At 34.5% G+C, this 12527-nt stretch overlaps 1 protein-coding gene across 9 annotated transcripts in view; it reads right to left on the bottom strand.

Moving 5' to 3' along the window:
* The window catches only part of DENND1A (DENN domain containing 1A), a 547848-nt gene that overhangs the window by 400561 nt on the left and 134760 nt on the right, over positions 1-12527 (bottom strand). For all 9 annotated transcript variants that reach the window (XM_028493529.2, XM_028493534.2, XM_028493531.2 and 6 more), the window contains exon 3: positions 4910-4953. In XM_028493529.2, coding sequence (XP_028349330.1) covers positions 4910-4953 — 44 coding nt within the window. The remainder of the gene's footprint in view (positions 1-4909; positions 4954-12527) is intronic.

Genomic DNA, 12527 nt, shown 5'->3' with positions numbered 1-12527 from the left:
ATTAGCCTAAGTTATGCAACATACTTTTGTTCCTTTTTAGTATATAGGTGATGCATGTTTTTCCACTTCGCTTAACTGCCTATAGAGAAATTTTAAAAATCACACAGAACATATATAACCATAAAAGAAAGGGTACCTTTTTATTTTTCCCAATGTACCATGTTTCTACATTGCTTATAGAGCTTATACAAGAAACACTGTTAGTTTCTATATAAAGATTTCCATTAAATTTTTATAGTTTCTATAAATGCATAAAGACTGTTGGTTTCATTATAAACTCTGTTTCAGTGCCAGTGGAAAGAAAAATTACCTGCAGCTCTAAACAGTGATCTACATGTACAGGGACAGGTGGGTATGTTCAGACCTCTAGTTAAAGAGCTCTAAGACACTTGCTATATTTCATCAAAATATAGATGAGCACAGTGGAGAAGCAACTTCTAGCACACTAAACTCTAATCGCCACTCTTAGAACAAACAGGCTATAAAAAGTGCAATTGTGAGAACAAATTATTAATTCTTAATGTTTTAATACAAGAAGTAAATCATCTTATAACTAATGCATTTTTAAATGGTAGGTGTAACGCCTATTGTACTTGACACATTACAAGGCTACTTATGGAAATCTCTGTGATATGTTATTATATCTTTATTCTAAATTATCCCACACTACATGTTATAATTACTAAAGGCTCTTTTTTAATCTGAAAAATCATATGTCTTGAAGCCAAAGATGGGGTTTCGATGAGAGTGCTGACCATAATCTGCTAACACGTTAATTTATCCTTTTCTCCTTTAATTCAATTAATATTCATTAAAACTGCACTAATCACAATGAATAAAGTTTTACCGTTTATTTCCATAATTATGAATGAATACAGTAAACATAATAGAATAATTATAAATCCATTTAATTAATTACAAGGCTGTTTCCAGCAGGGAAAGATATTCATGTTTTGTTTTCTTATTTTTAATGCTAGATTGACATGTTGGTATCTTTGAGAAACCATTTCTAGAAATGAAAGAAACACATTATTGTGATTCTGTTCTTCTTTAACAAAAACTTTCTATAAGAGCCACATTATCTAAACTTGTAGTAAGAGAATGAAAAGAATCTGGTTTAAGCTACCAAACCCAAAGTAACTTGAAAGTTTTGTCTGTAATTTAGTAATCTTAACCTTAAAAAAATGATTTAGACTAATTCGGATTACGCTTATGAGCGATACAATTTTTTAAATTTCACAAGTAAGTTGTTAGAGGTTGTTTTTTTTTTTCTAATGCAGGATCCTTTCCAAGTCAGGATCCTACCAATGTTAATGTTTTAGTATTTAAACTAGGTAAACATTAAACAAAAGCAGATGAATAAATAATATGGACTATGAAAAGACCTTGCTTTTGCCTTTGTTGTTTGTTTTTCTCTTTTAAAAAACATAGGCATTGCATATCTTTCAGGAATTAACAAAGCCTGGACGTTCAGGTTTTAAGATAGCAGGCCTATCAGATTTTAAATGAAATATTGAGTGCTACATTGATTTAATGGTTTTAAACCATAGATGTCATTGCAGTCTGAGGGTGTCACAGACAACTTAAGGAAGAAAAAAAAAATGGGGCACAGAGAAATCACTTTGTCAGTAATTACAATCAAGAGTCCTAAAATGTGGCTCAGGCTGCTCATTACTTCTTCCTTCTGTATCAAGACCCTTATTTACATTTCAGATTACATTTTTTATGAAACAGTAAGATCTATCAGAGCTGAGAAGACTGAAATAATGAGGGAAAAACATTTTAATAAAACGTGTTGGGTCTGCATTACTTCCGTGTCAGAAAGAAAGGCTACTTCTGTAGTGATGGATCATTTATTCTGCTTCTAAACGAGAAGCAAAAAGATGAAACTGATGAACTTTTACTGCCCATTTGTCTTTAGCAGACAATTAAGACAGAGAAGATCAAAATGGATTATCATACCACACAGACAACTGGCCCAACAGTAATACATCTCTGGGACCACAGATTTGTAACTCTCTTTTATCCCTCCCCTTTCTTCTTACTTCTTTTTCCACTCTAAAGGCAGTGCTAGCTTTGTGGCTCAAGGAGAGCCAAAAGGCTGGTCATCATTATTCAGTCACAGATGTCAATCTAACCTCCCTTTTTTCTCAGTTTCTAAAGCAGTGAGCCACAATAATTTGTGACAGATTCTTTTACTGTAAGGTACAAAGAACACACAGAATAAAACATCTAGCAGCAGCAAGCGTCTCTGATCAAGTGTGCTGGTACATGGGAAATACACTATATGTAAAAACAAGCACTAGTAGTTTAAGCGAATGGGGAGAAAAACTGGGGGGGGGGTGCGGCGGGGTTGTGTGTGTGTGTAGTAATAAGTGCTATATTTTGTGGTGAATTATCTCAAATATTCCTTATGGATTGCATCATCAATGTTAATACTAGAAATGTTGTCTAGATTAAGTACACATTCGGCATTTAAAGCTTGTATGTAATAGAAATATTTATAAGAATTCCTTTATAATAGCACACCAAAGGGAAAGATAATTTGGCATAATCCAACAAATGCTAAAAAGAAAACACACAAGATCAGAATCCAAATTATAAAAAGGTAAGTAAGAAATATGCAGGTCTCAGTTCCTTTACTAATAGATCAACTCTCAAATTTCTTGGAATTTTGAGGTAACTTCTCCAAACAAAGTAGAGCTTTCGTGCATCCTTCATTCTTGAGTTATATGTGGTAAAGAAGGGAAACTGTGTGTCAAGTTGGAAGAGATGCTAAATAAGGCAGTGATGTGCACACCCTCATAAGTCTACATCCAGCCTATGAGCATCATCCTCCAAATTTCAAAACTAAGTCACTGATCCCGACAAAGAAAACAAATGCCTATCCTAAGAGCACTTTAAAATAGCTAAAAGTTATTTTTTAGATTCCTACTATAATTGAATTCCAACTTCAGTATATAAAATACTTGTAAGATCATCCATTAACTAAAGTAAAGAGAACTAAGTTCACAACACAACAATACTTAATCAGTAAACTGGGCTCTATATGCAGTGACAGAATTGATGATAAACTATATTTCTACTTCTATCTCATATTTCACGTGTTTGTATGTGGAGTACCTGTATATATACATACTTTACCCAAACACAAACACATATATATACTCAAAGAACTAAACATGAAAAAATAAACACCAAATTGTCACAGCAGTTTTCTCTGAGTAGTAAAATTTTGATGACTTGTATTTTCTTTCTTTTCATTCTTTCTTTTATTTTTGCTTTATTTTTATTTCCTAAATTGCTTTTTGCTCATGAACATATTACCATGCAATTTTTTTAAAGTTACACCAAAAAAAAAAAAATGATCATGGTGCTTACAAATTTTCAGATATAGCAAGAAACTATGTTTAAAACCCAGATGTTAACTATGTTATTTTAAGTTTTCTCCTACATAATTTTTTCTCATTGGGTAATTCAGATCACGGGACCACAAAGGTTATTTACCTAGACAACAACATTTTAAAAGAATGATTTTCTTAAGAGCTATGGCCTCAAGTCTATTCTAAGTAATACTTTAAGATCTTCCACCCTTTAAACATTGTCTAAAGAAAAAAACCATTAATAAAAAGGTCCTATAATCTTTGGATTGTGTAAATTAAATCCAAAGGGCTCAATCCCATACCAACTTAGGGTAAGATAAAAATCTAACTCTCCTGTTGGAAGATGAGGCAAAGGGTAGAGTGAGAAAATTACTATTTTTGTTAAATCTCATTTTAAAGTCTTGAGATCACATGCAAAGCAATCCATACCAGTTTTCTTGAGCTCTTGTACATTAAAATCTCATGACAAAGCATCTCATTATCCTGATTATCCATTATCCTGATTAGGCTGCTATTATATTCCTAAAGATGTATCAGATGCCTTGCCCTCTATATAGCAAGCCACATTGCAAAGGTGTTACTACTACTGTACTGGATATTTATATTCCACTGTACTTATCCTCATTCAAGGACATTTTTTTAATACACAAAATTAAATGAATACACAAAATTAAATGAAGGTACTTCAGAAAAATGTTTTTATTGTACAATATCCCACATGTGAAAGGCTTTATAAAGTTGTTTTATTTTGTAATCAAGAATGCTTTTATTTCAAAACTGCTTTAAAAAGCATACCAAATTGCATGTTTGAACTAAAAATGTAAGGTTCCCCAAAAAGCTACAAAACATTACTAATATTTCTCAAGATAGAAACTGGAATCCAGAATGTATAACCTGGATCTAATTATAAAGAGTAGAGCAGCTTTGGAACTTCAGCAGTATTTTGTGAGTAAAATAGTTCCTTCCACTCCATTCATTCCATGCTTGCAGAATGCAGGAAATTCAAGATGGCAAGACCAACGGGCCAAACAACTTTCACTACCATCTTTAGAACCACCCTCACCCTAAAGACCATTCCTGCGTGTGTATCTTCTCCTTCAAGGACTACCATAACACAGTTTCATAATCTATTTCCAATTCCAGAAGATGTTATAAACTTCATCCTTACCTTTTTGTTACGCTGGTTCTTGCCTGCTTAAATAACATAAAAAAAAAAAAAGTTCACAGCCAATCCAAAAAGGATTTGCTAATGAACTGCAGACTGTAGCAAAATAAAAAGTAAAATTTGTGATAGGTTTTCTTCCTTACTTTCTGTGCATTTTTCCCCTGAAGGTAACACCCCAAATCTAGCACCAATATTTTCGATCCTACTTCAATGTTTTACTTTTTGTCTTGGGTTCCTAATTACTGTTTCTCTTCCGTTCTAAAAATTCATTTATCTCTTTCAGTAAAAAGAACAGTAATAATATGTTGAACGACTCTGAAATAAATTTTGTCATGTAAAAAATTAATTACGCATTCCGAACCTGGTCACTGTAGTCCTCCGGGAATTGCCTCTGCACCTCAGGATCTGTAAATAATTGACAGATAATATTAATTGGCTTTGGATTAGTGAGCAAGCAGAGGATCACACATTAATATTTGATCAGAAGATGATAGCAGCCCTGGCAGGGGATCCAAGGGGGGCAGCTGAGGCTGCTATGTTGATGAGCACAAGGAAGGACTCGGCAAGGCACTCCCATTTACCCTCCTCCAGAAATATAAAAAAGAAAAATTTTAAAGACCTGATACTACTACTAACTTTAGACTATTACCTAATGCAAAAAATTTTGCCAGCTGCAAATTGCCCTCGATATATTTTTCCAGAGAAAGTCAATCTGAAACCTGCTTGACTTTTCTTATCAGAGGCCTCCTTTTCATAGTTTCAGATGTGGGCTTGATAAACCACCTTAAAGGCCAGTTTCAGATCTTGTGTGTGTTTGGGCGGGGCGGGGAGTGGCGTGGGGTGGGGGAGAGGGCAGGGTGGAGGGAAGGATCAGATAAGAATTCTTTCAGGGAACAAATGCAAAACTCCCTGCTTCTAAAAATAAAATATATCCTTCTCAAAATACTTATGGTCTCTTGAAAATAGATGAAGTTTTCTTCAAAAGAAAACAATACACTTTTAGCTTGTCAGAGTTAACAAAATATCATGATATGAGATATTATGTTCTAACATAATTAGACTTGCTCAGAAACTATAAAAATACATAGGTGAAGATATCTTTCATGACCATCTGTTTAAAATGGAATTAGGAAAGGGGTCACTTGATTCTTCAATCATAATTGCAAGATAATCCAATGCCATCCTCTGTAAGTCAATACAGAAGTGTACTAATTAAAAGCTATTAGCACTCCATTTGCTATTGATTAGGAAAACATTCAATCTTTTCTAATAAGAGAGAGATCTGGTTCCTCAGAGACACATTAAGAAGAGTGATCAGAATAATATCTATTTGAGAAATCATGTATCAATGCAAAAGGCTATGGAAAAGCACAATATTTGAAGGTCCCCAACCACAGTGATCACAATATATACTACTCAGTTTTCATATCTATCTTTTAAAATACCAGTTTACTTCTCCATGAAAGTGAATCCATGTAAAAGTTAAAGCCCTCCATGCCACAAGATAAAAATGCGGTTAATTGTTCTGCAATTAAAGAATCAAAAAGGGAGAAAATAATGGGCCTATTCACAAACTACATGTAAATCTTAGAAATACCAGTTTTCAAGTCACTGAAGTCAATGGATATTATTTTTCAAAACTCAAGACTAATAACAAAAGTAGGAATATTCAAAAGGTCACACCAAATGAAGAGCTTCCCAAAGATGGGTGGTGCAGAAAAGTTGAAACTATCTGTAGATTACTTCGGCTCTTGAAGTGTCTTCTGGTTGACTTTCTTTACCCTCATCTTCAAATACCAGGAAGAGGCCAATGACATGTCTAGACTGGGACTAGTAGAATTCTGGCGTAATCCCCCCTGCAGTACCTTGCAGGGTTGCCCTGGTTAGTCAGAGGAAGTAGCTGTTGCTTCTCTCTGGCCTAAAGGGCTGAAAGTGACAGGAGGCCAGAGGGCGCTAATGGTGTGGCATGAAAAGCACTAGGTCTAGGCGGGGAAGTGGGGGCAGGCCAGCAGGATGCAAAGAGACAGCTATGAGCCCAGCAAACCTCTAAAAGTGTACTGTGGGGTTGGGGTAGAGGATCCAAAAAGAGGGCAGTGGCTGTGATTCCTAACACATATGTAAATGACTTTGTCCAGCAAAATAACTGGTATTTTAGGATTTAAAATTCGGTACTGACACCTGCCCCCACCCCCGACAAAATGCAGCTCTAAGTCCCTGAGGGACACAGTAAAACAGAGGCTGGAAAAGCCTCAAAATAATCTAAGGCTTATTTTTTTTTTCTTCCAGTTGACATGTGGTTAACAATTACTCTTCACCCAGAAAACTTCACACAGAAATGACTCACATATAAATCTTTACTATCAGGTCCTCTTTCCTGCAATAGTTTGCTTCTTGGGAACCACAAAATACCAATGGAAATAAAGAGGGAATAAAACCAAAGACTATTTTTTAATCACCATTTTCTGAGGGGATGAATATCAGAAACCAAAATTTGTGGTATATTCTCCAATTTAAAAAAATGTTTCCTGCTTGTAAGTGGGAAAGGGAAGGTCTTTAAATCTCTTTAACGAACTAACCCAACTGTTAACAAGAAACTACATTAATAATTAACTTGTCATTTTTTTAATGTATTTTATTCATATATACAACACAGAATTGAAAAAAGAGAAGGAAAAGAGGTGGAAAAAAAATCAACTTGTTTTAATACACTGAAGGTAAAGATGACCATGGAACCCCAAGATGGGGGTCATTCAAACCATATCATCTTAAACACTGCCTGAGTGGTAGGCAACATCAACTAAGCACCTTCATCAACTAAATCCCTTCAACTGCCCTAAGACTACCCCTAGAGTGAGATTCCCAGATTTTAACAAAATCATGTTCCAAGATAATACATGGATTATTATTTACTATGATTCAAGCATAAAGCTTTTGATTCCCTTTCTTTTAAGGCCCTGAGATTTACAAAAGCAAACTTCATGGGTCTTTAACACTCTCAAAAGCAACATCAAAAAAAAAAAAAAACAACAAAGGCAATGCTTTTTAAAACCAAAGCCCAACCTATATAAAGTTCCATTCAATTAGCTCAAAGATCCAGTCTGATAGTTAACAAAACTATGAAAGCCACTTTGTAAAAATTAACACAAAAACTAAAAATAATTTGTATGAATTTTCTTAAAATGTCTATTTTGCACAGGAGGTTGAAATCATGTTTCACATTGAGTCGATCATAATGCCATAATGTCACCAAAATATCGACATTGGAAACATCTGAGTTAAAAAGGTCCAAATACAATCTGCTTTTCTCAAGCAACACAACACCCGCCTTACTAACAGTTTCAGCATGGCACATGTACAAAACCTAGCACCCTGCAGTTCAGCAAACCGCCTTTAAATTTTCTGTCTGGCAGCAATCCACTTTCTTGTCTGTATGTTTTTACAAGTACTCTATGTATTTCATTGCATCAGCTGCATTTCTTTGTGTTTTAAATGGTCTGGGAACATTTTATGAAATGTTCTATATCTTTATATGGAAAATAACATACACTGGAAAACTGTGCATTGATCTAATATTTATATATCTATTTCTTTACCCACTATCCAATACTATAATTGCTAATGCTCCAAAACTTCTTCTCACATTCATACCCTCACTGCCAAATACAGTGTCACCAAACAGCTAACTTTCAACACAAAAATCTGCAGATGAGATTACTACCATGGAAAAAAGTAACATAACAATTTGTTTAGACAATTGGCAGTAAGAATAGAGTTATCAGCATATGTCAAGCTTTCTCTCTAAGAACTGTCCCTCTGACAGAAAATTAAGAACATACAGTAATGCATTACCCTTCTTTCTCAGCAACTTTCTCCAGGTTCAAGTAATAGATTCTTACAAAATTAAAAATCAATTTCATCATCTCCCAGGAAAATACAATCTTTTTGTTGAAAAGTATTTAAAATATCTTGCTAGCAAGATGTATGGTATAGAAAAGTTCACACATGACTTAACCACATAAAGCTATAAAAGAGACAGCTGGCTCTAGAACAAGGTTTCGTATTATGTCAATCTGACCAGCCAGTACCTTCTCCCAGCACCGCAACCATGCAAGAGGCTGACCCCACACAGACACATGTGAACCACTTCCACTGGAGGTCACAAAAGCATTTCCATACTTAAAACAGACATTTCACAGTACAGGACTCCCAACAGCACAGTCTCATTCAGGCGCAGAACGTGACCATGCTTAAAAGCCTGTGTCTTCACAACAAAAAAAACAAAATCAAAAAACAAACCAAAAAAAAACTGATCTCAGAACGCCTTACTTTTTTTTTTTAAAGAAAAGCTAATTTTCTTCAATCTCAATAGTCCATGTTTTCTAGTCTTTTACTATAACATACTTTTAAATCTTTAAGATATACCAGATTGCCACAGGATGTTTAATTAATACAATAAGAGTTTGGGCAAGACTTACTGGAAAGGCACTATAAATTATTTTACATAGGATCCAAAAAACCTTGAGTTCTGCCTTAGGCTTAAAGTTTCTAGAAAACGTGGTAGACAGATCTTTTACAACAGAAATGCAAAATAATTCATAAAAGTACTATGCTTATGTATGAGGACTCATTTGTATATTGGTAACTAATAAGCGTACACACACACAAACACACACACCTTACCAAATTATTTTCCTGTTTTTCTCTGTCACACCAATGACTGACTCCATTTGAAGGGTCAAGGCATGACACTTTAACTGATTATTGAAAAATACACTGACTTCATTTTCTGTGAAAGCTGTCAAATGTTACAGTCTTATATAACTGGAGCTCTTTTAAGAAATATAAGGGAAACTGCAAATATAGCCATTAACATGGGAATCTACACTGCTTTCACTTTTAGCATGCTAGGTATCAAGGCAGAAAACATTACATTTAATGCCTACTAAATTTATCCAATCATTATCTCTAGGATATTTCAGTCAATAAGATACAAAATACTGAACACATTTAAAGCTTACAATGATAAAAATCTGCCCCTTAAAAGTGAGACTTGAAAATTAGCTATAGGACTTCCCTGGTGGCACAGTGGTTAAGAATCCGCCTGCCAATGCAGGGGACACGGATTTGAGCCCTGGTTCGGGAAAATCCCACATGCCGCGGAGCAACTAAGCCCGTGGGCCACAACTACTGAGCCTGCGCTCTAGAGCCCACAAGCCACAACTACTGAGCCCTCGTGCGGCAACTACTGAAGACTGCGCACGTAGAGCCCGTGCACCGCAACAAAGAGAAGCCACCGCAATGAGAAGCCCTCGCACTGCAACGAAGAGGAGCCCCTGCTCGCCACAACTAGAGAAAGCCCGCACGCAGCAACGAAGACCCAACGCAGCCAAAAATAAATAAATAAATGTATAAAAAAATAAAATAAAGTGGTTATGATGATAAATGTTATGATAGTAAATTTTTAAAAAATAAAAAAACTTTTAAAAATAAAATTAGCTATAAACAACATAATCTCATTGCTCAATTTCATGGAGTTTAAGATACTATCTTCCTCTCCCCAAAACCATAACTGTTAATCCCAGCTATAATCAGATTTAATTTTCCAGATGAGAAGATGGGAATATGCTGCAAACGGGTAATAGTCCATTACACTGCTCGTTCCCTAAAGACATTTTCAATTTTTATATACTAAAAATGTAGACCCTCAGAAAATAGTCCAAGAAGTTGTACATTTTGAGGACTAACTCAATCTTCCTCCAAACACACTTAAAAATAAACTTTCTTTTAATCTTCAAGAAGAAAAATTAATTTTTTGTATAATGTAGAATTAAAGTTTCTTGACAGTATGATTGCAAACTGGACTGCACTAAACTAACAAAGAGCTTCAAGGACACTACCTATTAAATGTTATAGCTATAAAAAGCTTCACTTACTTTATATTATAAAATACTTGAACCATTAATACAATTATTCTAGTAAATTATTTCATTTATGATAGTTAAAATTCACTTATTAAAAAATATTTTTGGAAAGAATGTTTCACATAGTAAAAAAAAACAAAACAAAAACACATTTTCCTTTTCCATGATAATAAAACAAAATGGTTTATGTTGTCTTTTTTATTTAATTTTTTTAAATTGAAAATTACTCATTTCAAAAAAATTTACTGATTCCAAAATGTAGGTTTTATTCTGAAATTACAAAGGAGTATACTTCACTAATTTAAAAAAAATCATTTCAAAGTACTTTAAATGAAGTACTGCATGCACAAATGGAATTTCTTACTTTAAAAATCTATTCTAGGTATAACCTTTTTGCTATAAAACATGAAGACTGTAAGACATAAAAACTTTGAGTCATCACCAATTTTAAACCATGTTTCTATTCTAGCCTTTTCCCTCAACATTGGCATTTAAAATACATTCAAATACTACTTCACAGCAATCAGCCTGACAAACACAGGAACAGTTCACCATCTACACCTATCATGAAAATCCAAACAGCATTATTCAGTAAAGGAGAGCACAACCCACCTCAGTATGGCAAGCAATGGAACCATTTATGTGTCAGATTCCTCCTCAAACTAACATATTCTGCCTTTCAGATACACCCTGCTCTGATGTGACTATTTATGAATAAACAGTGGACACTGACCTATTGTTTTCAGTTGTTGGAGTTATGAATTGGTTAACTGGAGTTACCAGTTAAGTGAATCAACAAGTACTAAATGCATCAGCTGTTCTACACATAATGAGTCCATTGACTTTACGCAGTAAAATCTAGGGAGTTTCATCTTTCTTTCTAGAGAATGCTAATAGCTTTTGACCAGTAAATGCCACTACTTACTGATAATTTGAAATATTTCTCATAACCAATTTCACCTACAGGAATATACATCTGATCGTTAACCAAACCTTTGCTGCATAAACCCAAAAATCAAACCTAAGTCAAATTCCAAAGGGAGATTTTAAATGGGAAAGAGAGGGTGTGCTGGAAGGGAAAAAAAATCAAAAGAACATGCTCACTTACACACACTTACCTTTTTCCCTACTGAATACACTAGTTTTCAACTTTCATTATTATTTAAGTATTTAGGGTTTCTTACATTGGTTCAAAGTTTGGAACACTAATCCGTAAAAACTATCAAACTGATAAATACTGATGAAGGTTTTTAATGGTTATAATCTCAGGCTTCCATTTAATTTCTCTATGAGTTAAGATTAGTTTTACTCCACGTTTTTGAATAAGTACCGTAAGTATAAAATTTTTACTCCAATGTGAATAATTACTTCAGACTTAACCTGAATGACAGCTGTGCCCTTTATGTACTACAAAAGTGATATCACTGCATATGGTCTTCATTAATAGATATATCACATTTGTCAAATTTGGTGAAAAGAGATAATTAACCTACTCAAATACAACTATTGACTGAGTGCCCACTATGTGCCAGGCACTATAATAGGCATTTTACATAAAATATCTGATTTTATCTTCATGACAAACCTATGATATTGGGACTATCACAATCAATTTTATCACAGTTAAAGCAATAGGTTATCACTGGTCCAAAGTTAGAAAGTTAGTATTTATACACAGCACGAATACTCTGATGTGACTGGCCCAGTTGATGAATAAGCCATAGTCTTTGCTCTCCGGGAGTTTACAATCTAATAGAGAATACAAAGAATTAAACAAGCAATCATCACAGGGCCTGGTAGAGATTAGCAGAGGGGCACTGAGCCTAGTCCTGGCCAAGACAGAAAAAGCTTCAGGGAAGAAGTGGCAGAGCCAGGTGTAGAGTCCAGGACTACACCAGGGTTCATGTCATACCACCACACGCCCCTTCTGAACAGCCCAGGGGACAGTGAATAAGTATTTTGAGTCCAGGGCCCATGTTTTACTTAGCTTTGTCTCCTACAAAATGTCTTGCCGATTATATATACCCAACAGATACGCTGGCATAATAGAATAAATAG

The sequence above is a fragment of the Physeter macrocephalus genome, chromosome 9, assembly GCF_002837175.3.
Source record: "Physeter macrocephalus isolate SW-GA chromosome 9, ASM283717v5, whole genome shotgun sequence".
NCBI lineage: Eukaryota > Metazoa > Chordata > Mammalia > Artiodactyla > Physeteridae > Physeter > Physeter macrocephalus.
This window is presented reverse-complemented; position numbering and strand designations above follow the sequence as displayed.